The 23,017-nt window shown below is 53.5% G+C and overlaps 1 protein-coding gene across 2 annotated transcripts; it reads right to left on the bottom strand.

The window, feature by feature from the left end:
- Window positions 1–338: 338 nt before the first annotated feature.
- Window positions 339–15,798, bottom strand: Dbn1 (drebrin 1). 2 transcript variants are annotated; one of them, XM_004836245.4, is made up of 15 exons: window positions 15,551–15,798; window positions 10,723–10,778; window positions 9,957–10,069; window positions 9,710–9,784; window positions 9,446–9,592; window positions 9,202–9,279; window positions 8,786–8,937; window positions 8,632–8,695; window positions 4,603–4,665; window positions 4,391–4,514; window positions 3,492–3,629; window positions 2,987–3,157; window positions 1,881–2,563; window positions 1,392–1,494; window positions 339–1,225 (listed from the first exon to the last, which is right to left on the bottom strand). In XM_004836245.4, the coding sequence occupies exons 1-15, from the start codon at window positions 15,634–15,636 to the stop codon at window positions 1,155–1,157; spliced, it is 2,124 nt and encodes a 707-aa protein (XP_004836302.1). In that variant the 5' UTR covers window positions 15,637–15,798; the 3' UTR covers window positions 339–1,154. The 2 variants fall into 2 exon arrangements, with proteins under 2 accessions (XP_004836302.1, XP_004836303.1); XM_004836246.4 differs by lacking the exon at window positions 3,492–3,629 and having other exon boundaries at window positions 15,551–15,783.
- Window positions 15,799–23,017: the final 7,219 nt, after the last annotated feature.

The raw sequence follows: 23,017 nt of genomic DNA, 5'->3' as shown, positions 1-23,017 counted from the left end.
GCGGAGGGGACACCCGCTGCTTTCGCTCAAGGTTCTAGTGACCAGGCATGCTTCTGCCTCCGCAGGAAGGAACGCGAATGCGCGTTTCTGCCACAAGCCGGCCTGGGGGTACAGAACTGAACCTTAGGTCAGCGTTCGGAAATTAGAGGCTAGTTCCTCGGAAGGCCTCAGGCTCCAGATCGCTTGCCTTTGAGATCACGGTTAGGGTAGGCTACCAGCCTTTGGTAGCAGAACGATGATGCTGCCGTCTTGGAGGTGGGAGGAGTTGGGAATGGGTCAGGGCAGATAGGCAGCCCTGGCCAGATCAGCCCCTGGAGGCCCAGAGCAGTAGGCCCAAAGGGATCTGGATTTCTTTATTAACAGACATAAGCACGACCCGTTACAGAAGTTTGTGCTTTCAAAAAAAACAGTTACTGAACGTGAAAAAGGAACCCAAGCAAAGAGGAAGGAATTGGGAAGAGACCACCCAAACCCCTGGGCTCCATCCATAACCCTGACCTGAATCACGCCTAGGGCCTCCAGCCTGGGACCTGCCCGGCAGGAGAGGGCGAGGAAGCCGAAGGGCCCCAGCTGGGCCTGCTACTTCCTTCTGGCCAGGCAGGGAGGGGTCAAGAGAAGGGCGGGGAGGGGTCCCAGGGAACCAGAGCCCACGAGCCATTTATTGCCATGTTTTAAAATTCGTGCAAAATATCTGAAGCCCTGGACAGAGAATACAAAGTGATATTTTTCCAAGAAACATAAAACTAGGAAAAGAGGTGGGGGCACATTTTCCCACCAGAGCTTCCCCTACGACAGGCCCCAAGCGAGATGAGGCCTCCACCCTGGCCAGCTGAGCGGGGAGGACTAAGCTACAATCTGGACCAGGTTAGGGGTGGGGTGGGGTTTGCAACAGCGTCTCAACTACCAACAAGGAAAACCAGTCAACTGTACAAGTCTCCTATCAACTTTAAAAAAAAGAAAGAAAAGCTGTAAAAGTCAGGCCCTGTGGGTAGGGAAGCGGAAAAGTCCCCGGCCAGAGCCAGAATCCAGAGTGGGTGCCAGGCAGAGCTGCTGCAAATGCAGGCGCTGTGGGCTGTCTGACCAGAGGCCGGCGCAGGTGGGTAGCCTTGGCAAGGGCAGCCTTGGTGAGGGCAGCCAGAGGGCAGGAGCCACTACTAATCGCCACCCTCGAAGCCTTCCTCCTCTTCTGGTACTGGGTCTGCATCCCAGCAGGTGATGTCAATTTCTATGGCATCGGGAGGGAAGAGAAGTTAAGGAGATGGCCCAGCACATGATTCTGTCCCCCAGCCTCTGGGAAATGTAGCAGCTGTGTGTGTTGGGGATGCTGCTGACGCTCACTCAAACCCTGCACCCTCACCCCAATTCCTCCTCCTTTTCCATCCCAGTACTACCTGGAGGCTTGTTGTAGAACACAGGAGGTGGTGCCTTTGCACACAGCTCTTCCGATTGGGCAAACTCCTCCTCCTGTGATTGACTGAAGTACCCTTCGCTGGCCTGCAGGGGAAAGCCACTGGTCACTAGGCCCCATCCACCACAGCTAGGCTGACCTATCAGGTAGGACCCTGTTTCCCCAGCAACCAATGATTCCATCAGTGGTAGCCAGGGAAACAAAGATGTCTACCCTGGGAACAAAAGCAGAGTTATACCAGGGAGGGCGAGTGGAATGGAACTTCCCCTCAATAATAAAGAGTCACAGGGCTGGGGATTTAGCTCAGTGGTTGTGCTGCCTGCCTCCCAAGCTCAAGGACCCGAGTTCGATCCCCGGTACCAAACAAAACAAAACAAAACAAAAATAAGGGTCACAGATGCTACAGCAAGCAGAGTCTCCCCCTGCTGGAGCCCAAACTGCTACCCCTCACATCAACGTGCCCTTGCCCCACCTGGGTCCCCTCCTTCTGGGTGGTCTCGCCATTGGTCAGTAGGTGGGGTTCCTGCTCCAGCTCAGGCTCTGGCTCCCGATCCACCTCCTCAAGAGAAGAGGGCAAAGTTGGAGCCTGGGGGGCAACCAAGGGTTCTCCTACTTCCTCCTCTGGGTCACAAAAGGTAGCTGGGGGCTCAGGCAGCTCATCAAAATTGAGAAGGTTGGCACAGCCTTCACCCACTGGCAACAGTGGCTCTTGAACCACTTCATCAAGCAGGGGCACCTCTGCCAGAGTGGCCTCAGCACCCAAGGGTAGTGTGGGGGCCCTGGGCTCTGCCTGGGGTGCTGAGACCCCTTCCCCATTGCCAGGCCATAGGTCAACGAGGCTGGCAGTGCCAGGGGTAATATTGTTGGCAACAGTGGTGTCAGTGGTGATTTCAATGGTGTCAGCTGTATGGGTGTCGGCTTCTGAGAGGTTGGCCCCAGTGGTATCAGTTGTGGCAGGCTCTACAGGGGCAGCAAGGTCAGCCTTTGCTGGAGACTCCATGAACATCAAGTCCTCCACCGCGCTGCCCTGCCCCTGGGGAAGCTCCTGTGCCTGAGAAGCCTCCACCATGGGGCCAGCCCAGGCCTGAAGGCCTGCTGCTCTGGCCTCCTTGCAGGTCTCTTCAGTGTCCAGGCTGGGGCTGGGCTCCTTGGTCTCTGTCACAGCACAGATGGAAGAGACAGATGCAGTCAGCCCCCTCGGGGAAGGAAGGAGACCCTCTCTACAATACTTTGCCCATCTCCTAAGGAGTAAAGGAGTCAGGGAGAGCTGGGAAAATACATTTCCACTAAGACTTTCACTCGGGGCACCTTTCAATACCTGTGCCTCAATATCCCTCTACCTTGTATCTTTAAACCATTCCACAGACCAGGGAGAAAGGCTTGACCTCCACTTCAGACATGAGATTCTGAGGTTTACAGAGGGCAGGTCTGACTGCAACACCAGGGCTCCTCCCTGGCATAGCCACTTCCAAGACACTGCAGTGTTGGTGACAGGTGATCCAGACTGCTGGGGGGTTGTTCTTATGGCAAGCTGGGGTTCCTGATGTGAGCTCAGTGCATGTGGGGCTCCTCTCTCACCTGGGGCTGGTGGGGGTGGTGGTGGCAGTGGTGGAGGCTGTGAGGATGTGACCTCATCCAGGGCCCGCTCAATCTGCTCAGTGATAGGGGTGGAGGCTGTGCTGGAGTCAGATGGGCTCCGGGCAGGAATGGGGGTAGGTGCCATCCTCCGGTGGCTGTCCAGGTGGCTGCCTATGAAATAAACCCCCAGGTTGGTCAGTGAGGGTGGGGAGCCAGGAGGGACCAGGATTGTCCACCTTGGGGCCTGGCCAGCATCTCGTCTCTAGAGTGTGGGTGGGGGCTGTGAGCTCCCCAGGCCCCTCGGGGGCCAGATCACAGCTCCAGACCCTGTAAACGAGGCCCCTGGGGGCCAGCACCCTGCAGGGCCAGGGACAACAGGCAGGCAGTACCTGCTCTGGGGACAAACACCAGAGATCAGCAGTCAGGCTGGGGAGTGAGGGCGAGGGGGCTGCTGGGAAGCGGGACCCTCCTTACCCCCCCACAGAGGCCTGGGGCTGCTACCTACATGGGAGGGAGGAAGAGAGGTTTGGGGTGCGGTGACAGGTGATATAGGGAAAGGGAGTCCGTGGAGGGGAAGAGGAGGAAGAGGAGGAGGAGGAAGGCCCACTGTCCGATGCCTTTATGAAAGGGCAGTACGGACGACCTGCCAAGAGAGACAGACAGAGAAAGAGACAGAGGACAAGAGAGGGTCAGTCTCCCCCACCCCCACCCTGAGGCCTCACCCACCCCCAGGGCTAGCCCTGGATGTCCAAGCTGCTTTCCGCCAGGGTGCATATTCAGCCAAGCTGGGCCACAGCCTCAAGCTATCTGATGCCTCCCACCAGCACCAGACACAATACACGGCCACGAGTCTGCCACACACAGCCAGCCTCTCTGAGCAGCAGCACGACTGAGGACAACCTGCTCCACCCCTAGAGCCCCAAACAGGGCCAAGCACACAGCAGGTGCAAACACTCAGACCAGCAGACAAGGATGGAAGGGAGCTTCGGGAGAGGTAAAGCTGCACAAGAAGCCAAACAGAGAAACTGGGTGCAGGCTCCAGGATGCTCAAACTCAGGACCAGGGCAAGAGCCCACCCAACATGCACCATGGCCTTGTAGGCCAGACCTAGTCCAACCAGCAGGCTGCTGCTGGTGACCAGTGGTATGCCCGCGGCCATGCCAGAGCTGCCCAACTGGCCTTCAGCTCTGCCCATTGCTTAGCCAAGGACTGATATCCACACTCCCACCCAGCCCTCTGGGGTCCTGCCACATGGAAGCCACAGGTAGAAGCATGCTGGGTGAGTGGTCTTGCCTTCTCCAAGGGGTCTCTGGGCAAGGCTTCTCTTCCAAGAAAGAGTCCCAAAGGGGCTCAGGGCCATAACCTGAGGAGTGGGGGTTGGAGGAGGATGGAGCCGAGGACTACCTGATCGGTGGTTGAAGGGCGAGGGCACATCACAGCTGCCTGCAGAGGCCGAAGCAACTCGTTCCTGCTGTTTAAAGAACTCCCGTGGGTTGTCAGGCCGCTGGGCAATAATGGCAGCTGCCTCCTGAGAGCACAAGGCCAGGGTTAGGGATAGGCTGGGCTGGGTGAGACAGCCCTTACATGTCTCACCTGCCATATACCCCAGCTCTCACCTCTACCTCTGATTCTGACTTCTTCATCTGGGTCTCTTCCTCCTCCTCCTCCTGTTGATCACCCTGGAAACCAAAAGAGACAGTTTCCTAGGCACTTGACCTTTTTATAACCTCATTATTTCTTCCACAATCCTGCAGAAAGGTCTCAGAGGTAGCACCTCTGTTCCCCTCACCATCCAGCCACACAGCCTTCTCTCCACCCTCAGTCTTTGCCCACTTCATACCCAGCCTGGCCAGGCCTGAGTACCTGGCTCACTCGTTCATCAAACCAGGCACCCAGGGCCATCCAGACTACCCATTGTCTTGTAGCTCATTTTTCTCAGACCTCCTATCTCTATCCTGTTACTTGGGTCACCATGCCCCCATTATTGCCACCTGGACCTTGGCATCACCAAGCTCTCATTAGTTCCCTGCCTCCCTGTTCAACTTCCCCTCATTTGTTTTCTATAAGGCCCTGAAAGGACTTTTCCAAAAATCCAGACCAGACCACAATTTTCCCTAGTTAAAAATCCCCCAGGGGCTCTCATAAGTCTTAGCAAGCACTAGCTGAATGTGGCCCACAGAAGGTTTTTGTTTTGCTGGTATAGTTTTAAAATACTTTAATTATTTAAAGATAATTTAAATATCTTTAAATATCTTTTATAATAATTTAATATCTTTAAATTATTATGGTTTAAAGATAATTAGTTCCCATCACTTAAAAAGGAGGAAATTTTTGTACTGAACTGAAATGAGAATCCTAGTTTCTCTTAAAATGCCATAACCCTTGTAATAATAATCTGTGTGCTCCCCAAAACTGGCATTACACCAGCTGCCCTTATGCCAGAACTATGCTGTCTAGTTCACCAGTCCCTACTGCTCCCTACTGTCCCTCACCTCCCCACTTCCATCATGACCTTTTGAGATCAAAAGCCAGGAGTACAGCTAAGTAGAGCCCCTTGCTCAGCTCATATTTCCCTCCCCATCCTGATAATAGCCCTCATCTGTTTTCCAACACCACTCCCTACCCTCACCCAAACTTGATTACATACTCTGAGATGTTGACATACAGTCCTCAGCACAATACAGTCACAGGGCCTGGAACATGTTCACCATTTCCTAGCTCCAAGATTTGGCATAGGAAATCAGCCATCTCTCCCAAATGCCTGATCCCCACCCCAAGACCAGCCTCAGCTTGGGCACCACTTCCTGGGGAAGAGGTCCCTGGACCATTCAGGTCATTTCCTTCTCTGGGTTCCCACAAGGTGTTCCCAGCATCTACCACAGATTACAGTGCATCATAATTTCTGTTTCTGGGATGCCTCCTCCATCCCGTGAGCTCTGCAGAATGAGGAAGGACCCAGGTCTGTGTGTAAGTGGCCAGCACAAAGTTGACACATGTGTGCTCAACTGAACTGACTATATCACAACCTTCTCCTTTAGTGTCCCTGTTGCTCATGGGGCAAGTCAAGTTGGAAGATTTAGGGGAAGGGCTACAGGTAAGGTGGTGAAGAAACAGGGCTTCTGTTTTTGAGCATGTACCCTAAAGTTTGAACATACCTAATGTAATCTCACAGGTTCCCCTGTCTCACACACACACACACACACACACACAGGACCAAAGGCAGTTTTACCACAAAGACTTTATGAACAATGTGAACACTACTGAAACAAGTTAGAGCTGTGGGTAGGAGAGAAATCAATACACTAACCATAAGCGTTAAGAGTACAGCTGTGCTAAGCCATGTATTTTCAGATACATGGGAACTCCCTAGCAGCCTAGTCAAAAATGGGAATTCAGATAAGGAACATGATTCTTACTAAAGGGAAGAAGAAGCAGAACAGCCCCTAAGCGGAGAGAAAACATTTTGTGGTGCTAAATTTCAATTTCTCACTGGGCTTGGTGGCACAGGACTGTAATCCCAGCACTCAAGAGGCTGAGGCAGGAGGACTGCCATGAGTTCAAGGCCACCCTAGGATACATAGTGAGTTCAAGGCCAGACTGAACTACATAGTGAGATCTTGTCTAAAAAAAAATCAGTTTCTCATGTAGGACCTTCCTTAGAGGACTTGAAGTCAAAAGGTTGACTTGCTACAATGTCTGCTGTCACTATCACATGAGTTAACCTGAAGGGTCGATGGACTACAAAATAGCTGTATGACAATGGGCACAGTGGTATACACCTATAATTCCAGATACTCAGTAAACTGAGACAGAAGGATTACAAATTCAAGGCCAGCCTGGGCAACTCAGCCAGTGCTTTTGTCTCCGAATAAACTAAAAAGGCCTGGGGATGTAGCTCAGTGGTAGAGCACTTACCTGGATTCAAGCCACAGTGCTGCAAAATAAATAAATAAAACAATGGTGTGTGATCCTTCAGATTTTCCCCAAAATGGTAGTAACTGGCAAAGATGAGTGATAGGCTCAGGGGAATCCCTATACCAGTGATGGCAAATCTTTTAGAGCTTTCAATGACACTGCAGTGTGAGTGCCATAGGTTCGCCACCACTGCCCTATACTATTATGTTTACTTTTGTATGTGTGTATGTGCACACACATGTTTGAAATTTTATATAAAAATAAGCTTTTTTAAAAAGAGTTGTTTGCAGGCCAGGGATTTAGTTCAGTGGTTCCGGAGCCTGCCTTGAAAGTGCAAGGTCCTGAGTTCGATCCCCAGTACCAAAAAAAAAAAAGAGTTGTTTGCTATGAATAGATAAACAAAATGTAGTATTATTCACCCTCATAAAGGAAGGAAATTCTGATATGCCACAACATGAATGAACCTTGCAGATGTTCTATGGAGTGAAATAAGCCAGTCACAAAAGGACAGACACTATATGATTCCACTTATATGAGGTAAAGCCATCCATTTCAGAGACAGAAAGTAAAATGATACTAGCTAGGGGGAATGTTTAAAGGGTACAGACCTAGAGATGAATGGCGCTGATGTACAACAATGTGAATGTACTTAATGCCACTGAACTGTACACTTAAAAATAATTGAAATGGTACATTTTATATCTATTTACCCATAATTAAAAACAAACAAATTCATTTATACAAAAGACTTCACCTATCTTGTTCTCCATGTTTCTAACACCTGACACATAGCAGGTGGCAACAGTCTGGTGAAGAAATGAGGCTAGAATTCACCAACTACACACCATCTTCCCCTACCCAGGACTGAAAAGACTGGCATGATTTACAACAGCTGCTTAATGCTGGTACCTGCAGGAATGTTCTGACCTGTGGGCCCCAGCCTGTTAAGGGTACAATCTGAAGCTCAAGTTGCCCAAGTCTTCCCATCAGAGTCCCAATTTCATGATTATCACTCCATAGTCCTTGTTGAACTATACCTTGCTCAGTCCTAAATGGTATCAGTTATTTTCAAAGTATTAAATTTTTTTTTTTTGGTACCGGAGATCAAACTCGGGTCCTTACGCTTGTGCAGCAGGCGGCGAAACCACTGAGCTAAATACCCGGCCCCAAAAGTATTAAATTTAATTCAGGGAATAGGAGTGTAGTTCAGTGGTAGGGTGTGTGCAAAAGAGAGGATTCAAATTCCAGCCCCACTCCCCAAGAAAAAAATCAGTTCAAAGTATCAAGATTTCACTCCATCATGATTTGCAGGGACCAAGCCACAGACCCACAGAACATTCCCAGTGTTCACAGATTTGTAGAGAATCTGTGGCCTGGAACAAAAGGGCTACTGTATACTTGGGTACAGGTGCCTAAAGCACGGGCCCGGATTCATTCAGGTGGCTGTGTAGCACTCTTGTGGGGCCTAGGCCTTGAGCTCCCGAAATCCAGAAACTTTGTCTAATCCACCTCAATACCCAGCCTTACTGGGGAAGGGGCTGGGTGAGCCAGATCAACAAGGATCTAGGTCAAGGTAGATTTTTCTCTTCCGGTCTAAAGAACAAGCTTCACCAAGCTTCACTACAGCCAGGTCCCAGGGCCCATTTGATGAGGGTGCCAAGCCTGACGCCACAACATTCATGCTCATTCGCAGAATCCCCAGCACTGTCTTGGACCCACAAAGAACTTACAAAGATAGACTGTTCCTTCAACCGCCTCTTGGCCTCTTCAGCCTCTAGAGTTTGCTGTTTTCTCCTGGAAAGATAAGCATGCACCCCATTCAGAGCATGGATGGGGGGTAGGAGGCGGTGGGGGCAGTCTACCTGCTGGGTCAGGTGAGCTCACCTGTGCTCCTCGATCTGCTGCTCTCGCTCTCGATAGCGCCGCTCACGTTCCTCCTGCTCCTGCCGTTCCTGCTCCATTCGTTCTTGCTCAAATCTGAGCCTAGCATCCAGGGCCTTTTTCCGCTCCTCCTCCTTCCGAAGCTCTTCCTCCTTCTGCAACCCCAAGCAGAAGAAGTATAGGTCCTGAGCCTAGGAAATGACCCCTGCCCCTCCATCCCATCCCTCACCCAGGGGTGGGGAGGTGGCCATTCTAGAAATTCAGGGGATGAGAGCCATGCACAGAAGGTCAACAGGGCTAGCTCTTTCAGCTGGGGGAGCATGTGGGCGGGACACACCACTGAAGCAAGGGATTCAGAACTACCCTACTGGGTCAGGAAGGGGCAGCTTAGCCTGAAGTCCAAGGTCAGGGTCCCACACCTTGGCCTGTTCCCAGAACTGCTCACGGTTAATCCGCTTCATTTCTACGGCTGCATCAGTCTTCTGATAAGTGGTGCCCTGCAGGGTCAAACAGCCTGGCATGAGCATAGAGAGCAGGCTGCATGTCCCAGGGCACCCAGGCACAAAGAGTGAGAGCTACGGGGATTGGAGAGATAAGACTCCAGGGCTGGGCCATGCAGGTGGAGCCCTGGGAAGGGCCAGCCCGCCCCAGGCACACACTGACCACAGGTTCAGCGTTCTCATCCTCTCGCAGTCGCAGTCGGTGCAGCACGGGGCTGGAGAGGCGTGCCAGCCCATTGGAGAGCCGCTGACCAATGGCACCTGCGTCAATGTCTTCCACACTGCTGGCATTCACGATCACATCGACACCCTTCCACCAGAAGACAAGGTTTAGGTGACATTCTGATTCCCTCCCATCACCATCCCAGCACACAGACCCTCCCCTGGGTGGCTGTCCCTGCCCCATGAACCCAGACCCTGTACACACCTGAAAGAACTCAGCCACCTTAGCCACATGGCTGGCACAAGCGCACTTTCGGGCATCAGGGACATCTTCACCCACCTGCAAAGTATCCAGTGAAGACAGATCAGGAAAGCACCAGAGCAGGGCAACAGTCTGAGGGCCCAGGCTATCTTCCCAAGAGTTAGCAAAATTTTCCCCAGCAGTACTGGTGGCTGGAGAGACTGCCCTAGCTTGGGCTGTCAGCTCCCTGCCCCAGACCACAGCTGCATACCCAGTTGATGAGCACGTATTTTGGCAGAGCAGCCTGGGAGTCTTTGACGCTGCAGAAGCCGTACATCACCTTCTGGTTTTCGAAGTGGCCGGAGAGCTCCTGTAAGCCCCCTTCTGGAGGAATCAGGAGGGTGTCAGGACTCTACATCTCCTAAACCCTCACCCCAAGGCCTGAAACCCTAAGGAAAGATACTTTGTGGGCTCTGCAGGTATCCCCAGGGAGCCTCCCTGGGGAAGCTCTGAGATCTGGAGGTGCCAGAGCTTTGAGTTGACGCAGTGGGAGGGGGACAGACCGTATCTAGCTTTGCATATGAATTCTCCAGGGCCTGATTCAGGATAGGACTGAAGAGGTAGGTGTCTGTTCTTCACACATCCTCATTTCTCACTCTTCACACATCTCATGTCTCACCAGGTGCTGGAGCCCAGTGAGGTAAAATAAAGCATTCCTTAATAGTCTTCTAGCTCCAGAGAAAGTAGGACTGATCTGGAGCATCGCTGCTAGGCCACTTCCTTCCTGGCTGTGTGACTCTGGGCAAGATGACTTTCCCTCTCTGAGCCTTCTCAGAAGTCAAACAGGAAACAAGGCTCCCTCCCTTCCCACTCTGAGGATTGCAGGGATGACAAGAGGGACAATAGCCAGACAAGTGTAGTTCTGCTGGATGCAGGCGGGAAGGTGGCTGGGAGCCAGGAGGGTGGGGAAGAAAACAACCAGAAAACAACCGGAGGAGGGGGCGGAAAGGAAGACAAAGAATGGCTGGAATTCTTACCTCCTGACGCTGCAAGCTTGAGGTCATCTGAGCCATCCTCGTAAGTGTATAGAGCCCTGGGGAGAGGGAGGGGTGGCTCACAGAACTGTCAGGACCCAGGCTGCTATTCTGGGTGGGGATATCACTGAGGAGAGGGCAGCCAGAGGGCCAGGACAGGAGGTGGGGTGGGGAAGAGCTTCTGTTGCTGGCCATGACAACAGGATCATAAACATTTTCAGTTGGAGCCCAGCAGGGTGCATTCTGGGAGCTAGAGAGGTCTGGGTCAGATGGAAAGCAGGAAATGAGGGGCAGAAATTACTGCCTAGTGGAGCTCTCTGCTCGGCCAGCCCTGGCCTGGCAGCCCACAACCCAGTGGTGCAGCACTCCATGAGATGGAGATTCCAAGGCAACGGTTCCTTGGTTACTGTTCCCTGGCTACCACGATACTCATCCCCCATTGGCCAGCACCAGGAATCTACCTGGTGCGTGCCTTGGTACCCGCTGTCCCTCCCCCTGCAAGGAGGGAAGAGGGAGGAGGAGAGAACCCGGGGTGCTCACACAGTGCTGGGCATCCCCTAGTAACCATGGCAACCCAGCAATTGGCACAGGAACCAGCCCACCAGAGCTGCATTCTCCTCGAACACAAAGGACCCTGGGGACCCACCCTCAGACTCAATCTCTGCCTCTCAGAAATGGGGATGAGGTCACTGTGGTCACTCCCTCCCAGACTAGCCTCTGGTGCCTCTGCTCTCCAGGGCCCCTAGGCTGCCTCAGCCCTAGCTAAGGCCTCGGGGGACTGCTGGCCTTTCCTGCTGCCAGAAAGCTGAGCCAGCAGCCTTCCTCCTTCCTCCTCCTCCCTACTTTTATTCTGCCCTGACTCTTTCTCCCTAGGCAGCAGTGGCATAGCATCCATTTCACAGAAGGGAATGCAGAGATGCCGCTCATCCTGATGCTGGCACAGGTTGAGGACCCACTGCAAGAAGAAGCCTGGGCCAAGAAGACTGGCCTTGCTCCTGAGGTTGAGGGGGGGCTCGGACCTTTCCCCAATTCCGATCTCCCAACTGCCAAGTCAGGATGCTAGGGGCTATGACAGGAGCACAAAAGGAGATGGAAAAGTGAAAGGGAGAGGAAGAGGCAAAATGAGACACAGAGAGAGGAGGAAGAGAAAGACAAGAAGGGATGAGGAGGAAATGAAGGAGGGCGGGAGGGGGAAGGAAGAGGGAGTAGGGAGGGAGAAGTAAAAGGGGAAGGGAGGGAGGAGGTGGAGAGGAGGGAGGAAGTGAGGAAGGAGGAAGGGTCTGGGCTAGCCAAGTGGCTGGCACACGTTGTTGCCAGGTCCAAATGGCCCCCCAGCCCCTCCCTCTCTCCTTTCAGAAAGGGACACAGGTGGGCTGTGGAGCTGGGAGCCTCTGGTCCAACTGTTGCCCCAGTCGCTGCCCTGACAGCTGCTTCCCAGCACAGCTGTCCCACCACCTGTCCTGCTGCCCTAACCCACTGGTGGGAACAAAGGCCTCAGAGAAATAGGATGTACCCCTCTCCACTCACAGATGAGAAACTGAGGCAGAGCCCAGGGTTCCTGGTTTCCAGATACTGCTCTAGGTATCATGGCTCCCTGGGACAGCCTACTTGTTTCAGCCTCATCCAGGCTCTCTGAAGCCCCTTCCATTCTGCCTACCCTCCTCCCACCAGCCACCTTTTCCACTATGGCCACAGCCCTTCCCCAAAAGAAACCATCCCTAAATTCAAACCTTTCTGCCAGCCTTCATCCCTCAGTGCTGCCCAGCCTGCCTTTCCATCCTGACCTCCCTCTGTTTTCATACCATGCACCTGGGCCACAGTAGATGATTCCTGTGATCCAAAACAGGCTTTTGCAAATGTGGCTCTCTACACAAGAAAGGCCAGGGGCTGGGGATTTAGCTCAGTGGTGCCACGCCACATCTGCCAAGGTCCTAAGTTTGATCCCCAGTACCGAGAAAGAAAAAGAAAAAAAAAAAAGGTCAGACCTGCAGGATACCAGTGCTGGTTCCCCAGGCAGATTCACCCTGAGCCACATGTGCCCAGAGCACCTGCCACCCCTCACCAGGGATGAGAAGAGGCATTTGGACCTGCCATTGCCTCTGCTTCTCTAACACATCAGAGGTACCCTGGACCTGGGCAGGTGGGAGCTGAAGGATCCACAGGGAACCAGGATGGGAAGATGGAGACCTTGATACGGTCTGACCCCCTTTCACTGAATCTCCACATCTAACCAGCTGCAGTTCCTGGAGACAAGACAGTGCCCCAGGTGGGAAGCTTTGTGAAGGCACAAACTCCAACCCAGCTAACACACTGTGCTCTCTGGGTCCTGGGTCTAGCACTGAGCAGCACCACAGGTATTCGTGATGTTGACACAAACTCTTAGAAACCATCTAGTCCAGGGCCGGAGACTCAGCTCTGTGGTTCTGCCGCCTGCCTCACAAGCGAAAGGTCCTGAGTTCAATCCCTGGTGCCAAAAAAAAAAAAAAAAAAAAAAAAAAAACCATCTAGTCCAGAGAAACTGAAGTAGGGTGAGGTGGTAGGTGGACTGTGGCAGCTCCAGGGAGATCCTTGGGTCAGCTCTGGGTGGGAGGCTGAGGATCCCTCAGGGCCATCACACAAGACAGATTCTGGGGATCCTAGACATGACTGTGCCCAATTCCCTCTTGTTCTCAAGAGCATCAGAAAGGAACAGGAACTTGCTTGTGTGGTCACAACCAGAAAACTGCTGGCCTTTCTCACTATACAACCTGACTTCCTGCACAGTCCACTTCAGAGACCTTGCTGCCTAGGAGTGAGCTATCCCAAATTCCACCCCACCTCTATTGAAAGGCAAGGTAAGGAGAGGATGGCACAAAATCCCCTTCACCCAGTCAGCAATTTTACCCAAGACACCCCTCCCTCTGCCTCTAAGTGCAGAATCTGCCCAAGTCTTGTGATCCCCAAGGAGCCCTGGGTCTGTGCTGGGTCCTGAGGACACTCATGCCACACTTCTGCAGATGTAAGCCCTGTACCCTTTTTACAAAATGCTATCTGGGCCCTTGGGAATGAACAAATGTGTATATGTGCAAGGGTGCATGTGTGCATCTGTTTGTGTCCCACACACAACCCAGATGGGGACTGACGCATGCTAGAGATGAATAACTCCCTTTGGCCACATGGATACTGCTGGGTGGTGGGAGCCCAGGCCTCTGCTAAACAGGATGTGGGGCAGCAGGGACTGGGTGGCCCCAGCACTGGACTGCCAGACCTCTGCTCTTGGGGGGTTAGGGGAAAAGGGGCAGACTCCCCCAAAATACTGGAGGGGAAGAGAGGTATTCTGGGATGGGTTTTGCCTTTTCCCAGACAGTGCTTTATCCCAAGGCCAGCTCCTCCACCAGGCCAAACCGGCCACTTGCCCAGAACTCCTTGCATGATCTCAACCCCCCAGGGGCAGGGCTGGGACAAAGGGTGGGCCGCCTGCCTGCTTGCCTGTGCTGGGCCTGTGCTGGCCTCTCCTGTGACTGACCTGCAGGACATGAGAGCTTGCCTCGAGTCCATCCCTCCAGGCTTGGCTGCCTGCCAGTGCTGCAGTACCATGGCATGGATGCCTGGCTATCTTGCCCCCTCCAGCTCCCAGGTCAGTATCCCTAACTGACTACACACCCAGGTTGAGGGTGAGGCCAGATCAACTGGGGTCCTTCAGACCTGCCCTTACTCTTCCCTCAGTGTCCTCCACAAGAGCTTGCTTCCTGCCTGGGGGAGGTGGGTGGGCAGAATGGACACCTGCCCTGGAGAATATTTGGGAGGGATGATGAGTCCAGAATGGGTCAATGTGGGCCACCTTGGTGTCTCTACCACCCTAGGGTCTCCAGGTCCGGAGCAGTGGTGCATCCCCTCTCCCTGGCTCAGGGGGAGACAACAGGGGTGGGGAGCAGTCCAGCTCCTCTCCCATCAGGAGCTGAGTGCCGCTTGCTGCTGGGTGAAGGGGTTAATGACCTGGTGGATCTACTCATCTCTTCATCCCTCTTTGAGGGTTCCCTCCATAGTTCCTCTCAGCAGGTCCCCTAGACAAGCAGCTGGGTCCCCTTGCCCCTCTCCCGCCTCAATCCCAGTCGACTAGTCCCTGCAATCCCTTTCCAGTACTGGAGAGGAGGACTCATCCTTGCCTCCTACTCTTCGGAGACCCGTGAGGGGTTGTCACTTCTCGGTTCCCGTGTGGCAGTGAACCTCCTTCCATCATACCCCAACCCAGGGTGGCGGAGGGCAGCCAAGTCCAAGAAGCCCCTGGTGGGCGGGGCGCCCGGCCCCAGTCTGCTCCGCTCCTCCCCCGCCCTAGCTTTTCCTTTGTGCCTTGGCCGGGCCGGGCTGGGCAAGGAAGGCTGCGCTGGCTCTCCGCTACCTCGGTCCCCGCCCCGTCCCCGCCCGGTCCTCCACCGCTAGAAGGTGGCGAAGGTGCCCTTGGCTGGCCGTGCACACCTGTCCCTCGGGCCCATGGAGGGGGGCAGGGAGAGGAGGGGGATGGGCTCCACCAAGGCCACGCGGCCCGGGGTCACCTATCTGGACCCCATTTCGGAGCAGCCTGCATCCGGCGACCGCTCCCACCGCGTTCTGGGGCCGCCTTGGGGCGCTCAGGCCGGCAGCGCCCCGCCTGGCCCAGGGTGGCCCCTCCCCCGGCGCGCACAAAGGCAGCCCCTCCCCGGCCCTCCCGCCCCGATGCACCATTTCGGGGTCCCCCCTCCCTCCCCAGCTTCTTCGGGGTGGCGGGGCCAGACGGAAACAAAGGCTCGGCGGCGACGGTGGCGCGGGGACAAAGGGGCCGGGGCGGGGGCGCACGCGGAGGCGGGGGGCTCACCAGTCGGCCGAGCTCTCCTCGCGGATCACATCCTCGTATGCCGCCAGCAGCTCCATGCGGTGGCCGCTGAAGCTGACGCCGGCCATGCTTCGGGCCGGACCGAAGCCGAACGGACAGACGCACGGACGGACGGACTGACGGACGCAGGAGGGAAGGAAAGAGAGAGTCGCTGCCGCCGCCTCCTCTGAGCCTCTGCAGCGCCGCGAGCCGAGCGAGCCAGCGGCCGGGGGAGGGGAGCCGGCCGGCGGGGGGCGGGGGGCGCTGGCTCCGCCCGGCTCGCTCCCTCCGCTCGCTCGGTCCTAGCGCCGCCCCAGCCCGGCCCAGGGGGAGGTCTGCTCCCCCTTCCCGGTCCGCCCCCCCCCTTCCCGGCCTGCCCCGGGGCGCCCCCACGCCCCTATCCCACAGCCGTGACGAGGGCGCCACCCGAAGTTCAAGTTGCCCTTCTGCTCTGCGGACAGTCCCGCGCACGTCCCAGACCCTAGCCTACCTCGACCCCGTCCCCAACCTAGGCATCTAACCTTGTCCCCACCTCCAACCCCAGCCAGGTCCCCACCGCACCAAGATTCCAAACCCTGCCTAGCTCCAGCTCTCCTCATCCTGTGCTCCCCTCTCCCAGTCCGCAACTGAGCCAGCCTCACCCTTGTTTAATAGATCTCCATTGCAGCCTCACCCCACTCCCAGGTCCATCCCACCCCACATTAAACCCATTTCTGTTCCAGCCCCTAGCCCAACCCAATTCACTCACCAGCCCATGCCTGGCTTGCCTGCACCCCGTGTCCTTTCTGAAAGACCCAGTCCTAGTCCATCCCCATCACTATCCATTGCTGTCTGTAGTTCACCCACACATCCAACTCAATTCATTTCCCACCTCAACTCCAGCCCTAGGTTTAGCGTGCCAGCCTCCACCTATTCCCCACACACTCCTCCAGTTCCACCCTAATCCCACATCCTATCCATACCCTGCCACCGCTGCTTCGTGGTCTTCCCAGCCCCTAACCCTAACCCTGCTCAATAGCCCATCATTCCCAGCATCTCCTCCTGCTCACCTGTGTCCTTCCAGATGAGGCCAGCCTAGGAAATGCTTTGTCTTATCTCCCAATCCTCACAACTCCCAGAGGATCCCAGGCACAGTCCTGGAAGCAGCATCTAACCCCAGACTCCCAGGGAACAGCTCCTCCAAGGACACTCCAGAGCCAGCCTTGTGACACCTTTATTTCCCAAAGCTCTGAGCATGGAAAAGGAAGTGGAACCATTGCCAGGGCCTCCTGGAACATCTCTATTCCTTTTGGGGCTGGGACCCTGAAGCCCTCCACAGTCCTCCATCACTGTAATGCCTCCCAACCCATCTTCCATCTTCCAGGGCGTCGGCGACAGAACCAGAGCAAACCTCACCTGGCTCAGTCCAGGAGGTGCAGGTGATGATTCTAGTGGAGCCTCTGAATTCTGAGTTGGTAACTGAGGAAGGTAATCAACTATGGCAAAGGGCGAGCAGTGTGTGCATTTATTTACTCCAGTGCTTGGAGTAGGGGGAACCCTTTTAAACTCAAAGCATTTCACAGGCCCCTGCCTCAGGGACTCTCCATGCCACCATGTCTATGGATCCCTAACCTGGCAGTGTCTCCACCACTCCCACTTAGAATGAGGCTCAGACCCAGTTACTGTTTGCTAGACCCACTGGCCAGTAGGTATAGTTGGAATATAATGCAGATGGACAAGGGAAGGGGTGACCGAGGGTGGGATGAGGGGCCAACAGGAGGCCAGAGCTTCACCATGATTCATGAAGAGTTGGAGACCCTGTAGCAAGGGCTGAGGTATGCCTGGGAGGGGGAGCAGATGGCAAGGCTTTTGCATCTCAGGCCTTGGCACCTTCCTGCTTCCTTTGACTTGTCCTAGCTCACACTCCTCCCACTCCCTCAACCCCCTCCTCCCTCCCCAACCTCCTGCTCACTCAATTTCACATCCAAAAAAGCAGAAGCCCTGTATGCGCATCATCATCAAAGCTCTCTCCTCCTCAAATTCCTGCTTCCCCACCAGCTACCTGCCAACTCTCCCAGCCACACCCTCTTTCACCTCTTGTCATCTATATTTTAAAATAAGCATTCTATTTAGGAACAGTTTTAGGGCTGGCTGGGGTGTAGTTCAGTGGTAGAGCTCTTGCCCACCATATGTGAGGCCCTGGGTTAGAGCCCTAGCACTGAGGGGGGTGGGGCAGTTTGGGATTTACAGAAAAATTGCCAAGATAGAGAGTTCCCATAAAACCCACTCCGTTTTCCCTATTTTCAGAAAATCAAGGGGGATCCCTGCTTGCACACCCTAGAGCCCACTCCTTACCCTTGGCCCTTCCACATCATCCCCAGCCTACAGTTCATACAGGATTTGTACAAACACCTCTCATCTCTCATCTGTCATCTTTCCTCCACCCCTCCCCCATGTTCTCTGTCGATGACAGCTCTGGCTAAAGTCATCAGGGACCTCTCGATGACTAAGTTCAGTGGAGCCATTACAGTCCTCAGTTTCCTGGGCTGGTGGGAGTGGATGGTCACTAGTCAGTCTGTTCTCTGAGAATCCACCTTTTCAGCCACCAGATGCCCCTGAAATCCACGCATTCATTTTGGTGGGTGGCTGGTTGGTGGGAGTCCTCCTACCAGGCCTTCATATCCACACCCCTGGCTTCGATCACCCTTCAAGTTACTGACATGTTGGTCTCTGCCACCCCCAGAGCTCCCCACACACACTGAGAGGCTGGTCCAATGGCTTCTGGGTGCCTGGTGTGGAAAAGATAAGAACAAGAGAGAATTTGGGTCCAGAAATGGGTTCTTTGCTGTGTGACTTTGCCTAAAACATCTCCCCTCTTTGAGTTTCCTTTTGAGGACCTGTTGTGAGGATAAATTGGACTGGATGGAGGCTTAGAAAATGGGGAACCTTCTCCTGTTCTCCTGGCAGCCTTGGCCTCCATCCCCACCTTCAAGCTCTGTGTTCCCCCATGCCTTGCAGGGAAGGTTTTGAGGCTGAGGGGAGGCACGTGGGCCGTGGGACTTTTGCAGGATCAGCTGGTAAAGCCTTCTCTAGCTTCATCCTGCCCCTGTCTCTGCAAGATCCTACCAAGCACACCTTCAAAAGTGCCCCCTCATCATGCCAGAGCGCACAGCGCTTCCCAGCATCCGCCCCTGGCTCTGAGCCCTTTCATTCACCACATTAGCTCTGCTCCTGACAGCTACATGCCCCACCCCCTTGCTCTGCTAATGGTGTGACCTCAGACAAGATAAGGACTTTTTTTTTTTTTCCTGCAGTGCTAGGGATGGAACCAAGGCAAAAGCTCTACCATTGAGCTATAGCCCCCAGCTAGCTTGAGGAAAGTTCGGAAAATGGTAACAGTGCATAGTAGGTGCTATGGATGTGTTAGCTGCTACTACTGTTTTACAGCTGAGAAAACTGAGGTTCAGAGAAGGCCAGTGACTTGTCCAGAGACACACAGCTGGTGAACAGCAAAGTTTAGATGGAAATTCGGGTCTGTCCAGTGTCACTTCAGCACACAGCACATCCCCCCTGCTACTTCTAGCACCCCCATTTCCACACCCAGGGACGAGTGGCCCAGAGTTTGGTCAGTAGTTCCAGAGGCTACAAGCTGTGAGGTCAGGAAAGGAGTCAAGGGCTGCGGGTCCCAGGCATGGAGGGGCAGAAGTGCAGCGGACATCTGTGGTCAGACCGGCTTAGCACCTTGCTCCTATCTTCTAGATGAGTTTCACTACAGGCTCCAGAGGAAGCATGTGACCCAGGCCCGACGGAACAGATTCAGTGATTAGGTTAGGGATGAAACAATGACACAAGTCAGACCAAAGAGTATCAGCCCTGGGACTTTTTGCAGGGCCATGGTGGCACATGTCTGTAATTCTAGCACTCTGGGAGGATGAAGCAAGATGATCGAAGTTTGAGCCCAGCCTGGATAACTTAGAGACTTAGGGAGACTGTCTCAAAACAAAAAATAAAAAGTGCTGGGGTATAGTTCAGAGCAAAGGCCCTGGGTTCAATCTCCAGCACTGGGTGCAGCGGACAAAAGTCTTTCTCTGGCCATTGGAGCTGCTGAGCTGGCAGGATGTGGGCTTGGAGTTGCTGGGGGCCTATCTCTCCCAGTGACAGGGAATGCCTCCCAAGAATGAAGCCAGCACTGAGGAAAGCAGCGCTGAGCAGAGGGGCAGAGAGAGTATAAGACAGAAGTCTGTGGGTACTGGATCTGGCTGATCCAGCCTCATCTGAAGCTGTTAACTATTTCAGGTAAATTATCCTTGTTCTTTCTTAAACTAGTTTATTTATTTATTTTTTTGGTACTGGTTATCAAACTCAGGTCCTTGTGCTTTCGAGGCAGGCAGTGGAACCACTGAGCTAAATCCCTGGCCCTAAACTAGTTTAAATTGCAGTAATCGACCAGGTTTCTTAGTACTGGTCATTTTCATCACTGGGAAGGGATGTGGGTGGAACCTAAATTGTCCTTCTAGTGCCCTCAGTCCTTGAGCAAGACGACCAAGTCTGTTTCTGAGGTCCTCACTGGTCCCGCTGAAGAGACACTCCCTGCACAATATTTAAAGCATCTGGCCTCCTGGATTCTCCCCGTGCTCCCAGTTGACAAGCTTCTTGTCTCACTATGATCCCTCACAATCCTGAAGTCCTTCTTTCCTCCTCCCACTGGGGAGGAAGTCAGAGTTGGCTTTGGATTCGGGCCACCTTCTGTTCCCTGGGTAACCTGTGGCCAGATGCTTTAGCCCCTGGCCTCAGCTCTCTACCCAGAAGGCTGCTGCAGAATTGGGGATTGTGGGTGCCTTCTGTGTGTACCAAGCCATGTGGGGCCCAGCACTGAGGAGGCAGCAACAGAATCATCAGTTCTGGTGAAACAGTCCCTCACCCTCCACCGCCTCTCTCCCTGCTGATTCCAAATAAGCTCAAGCCGGTGGGAGCTGGAAAAAGCCCCTCCCTTGCCTGCTGCCTTTCCAGTTGCCCACTCAGCTCCCTGCCACGGGCTCTGCCCCCTCAGTGGGGGACACTGCACTCTCCAAGGGTGTTAATGGTCTCCCTGCCTGGCACAAGGACATTCATTTCCCAGTCCCTGTAGCCTCCACCCGCACAGCCTTGTACCCTACTTTGGGAACACAGTGATCCTTACAGCCCTATGGTAATGGATGGGAGGGGACAGGAGAGGTAGGTGGTTCAGGGGGTAGTATCTTGACCTTTGATCTTTGTAGTAGCAGTTCCTGGTCATTCCAGGTGGGTGGCTCTGGATAGGTCATTTTTTCTCTTCAAGCCTCAGTTTTCCCATCTGAAACATGCCTTCAATAACATCCCTCTTGCCAGGGATGGTGGCACACACCTGTAATCCCTGCAGCTCAGGAGTCTGAGGCAAGAGGATCACCAATTCAAGGCCAGTCTGGCCAATTAATCGAGACTGTTTAAAAAAATGTTTTTTTTATTACCGGGGATCAAACTCAGAACTTTTCGCTTTCAAGGCAGGCAGCAGAACCACTGAGCTAAAGCCCTGGCGACTGTTTCAAATTTTTAAAAAGGAGTAGGGATATAGCTCAGTGATAGAGCACCCCTGGGTTCAATCCCTAGTACCACAAAAAGGTATCACTTTTAAAGAGAGGATGATTAAATGTCATGTGATTCCTTTCTCAGCATATAGAATGCAGAGTGAGGTAGCCAATCAGATTCCTTTTCGTGCTGGGTATGGTGGTGCATGCCTATAGTCCCAGTACTGCCTATAGTTCCAGCACTTGGGAGGCTGACACAGGAGGATGCTGTGAGTTCCAGGCCAGCCTGAACTACATAGCGGGGCCTGTCTCAAAAAAAAAAAAAAATTTCCTTTGGGTGTGTGTGTGTTATGTATGGTACTGGGGATTAACCTAAGGCCTTTGGACTAAGCTATATCCCCATCCCTTTTTAAAAGTTTGAGACAGGATCTTGCAAAGTTCCCCAGGCTGGGCTTGAACTTGCTATCCTCTTGCTTCAGCCTCAGGAGTGCTGAGATTACAGGCCTGTACCACCGTATCCAACTTGTTTTGGTTTTTTTGAGACAGGGTCTCACTATGCAGTTCAGGCTGGACTTGAATTTACTTTGTAGCCCAGGCTGGCCTTAAAATCAAATGATCCTCCTACCTCAGCCTCCCAAGTGCTGGGACTACAAGTGTGGGCCACCATGCCTGACTGTTTTGAGTCAGTCTTCCTATGTAGCTCAGGTTGGGCTTGAATTTACAATCCTCCTGCTTCAATCTCCTGAATGCTGGGATCATAAGCATGTGACACCATACCTGGCTTTGTTTAGTCTATCTTCTTATATTCTCCTGCCACCAACTTCTCGTCCTTTTAAATCCACTTTCCACTTCCTCCCTCCGTCCTTATCCTGGCCTGCTCAGTTGACAGTGACCTCCTCTTGGCCCACCACAAGCAAGCCTCTTAAAAGAGCTGTCTGCACTCTCTGCTTCCACATCCTCACCCTTCTCCCCCTCTTTGTTCCTCTTTAACCCTGGCAGCCGCCCCAGCTCTCAGCTAAACTGATCTGGCAAATGTCACCTTGTTGCGAGAAACACCACGGGGACTCCTCAGCCTTATCTGCCTGGTTGACATTGTTGGCAACTACTGGAAACACTCTTGCCCTGCCCGCTTCCCTGCCCTGGAGCTCTCTGGAGGCTGTCATCCTCCCCCCTGGCAGCTCCTTATGCTTTTTCTGCCCAGTGCTTCGATGTTGGTGTTCCAGGTCTCTCAATTCCCTGTACCGAGGCCCTAGCTGTCCTCACACTGGATTTGGCAAATATTTATTATTTTTTAAATAGGATTTAGAAGAGGAAACAGTTGCCAATACTAAAAATCCAGCTCTCACACAAAAGTCTGAACCTCTGGATGTTGTCGATAAACTGGCAGTTCTGGCTGCACAGCCTGGCATTCCCACATGAGCCCTTGGTTCAGGACGAGGGCCGTGATCCCAACAGGTCCCCAGCAGCAACTGCCACTAGCCTCTCTGCTCCTGCTCGCTTGTATCCATGGAAACTGAGGATGGACTGAGAGGGCTTCATGGTTCAAGAGAAGTGGAAAAGTGAACACTTCCTTGTGAAGTGTAAGATACTCAGTGTTTAATATGCTCAGGATATCTGGGTTGAAAGAAAATCACATCCCATCTGCTTTACTCCTGATGTCACCTGCCTGGGCCCTGCTCCCTGGCTCTCCCCAGGAATCAATTACTAGCATTTATGTCGAGTGCCCTGAACTGAATCTGAGGTCAATCTAGTCTTGAATCTTCAGCTGCTTCCTGAATGTCTCCTAGGCACCTCATTCAGTCTTTAAACAAACATATTTTTAGGTGTCCACTATAAGCCAGACACTGCTCTAATTCTGGCAGGATATCATGGAAATAAAACACAAAACTCTACACTCATTCTCCAAGAATCCAAGACAGAACACAACCAGGACCCTTAAGGATTTGTG

Source organism: Heterocephalus glaber, unplaced genomic scaffold (assembly GCF_053883595.1).
Source record: "Heterocephalus glaber isolate CG9 unplaced genomic scaffold, H.glaber_assembly_v1.0 deba00001606, whole genome shotgun sequence".
Taxonomy (NCBI): Eukaryota; Metazoa; Chordata; class Mammalia; order Rodentia; family Bathyergidae; genus Heterocephalus; species Heterocephalus glaber.
The sequence above is the reverse complement of the archived record's forward strand: the minus strand, read 5'-3'. Positions and strand labels throughout refer to the sequence as shown.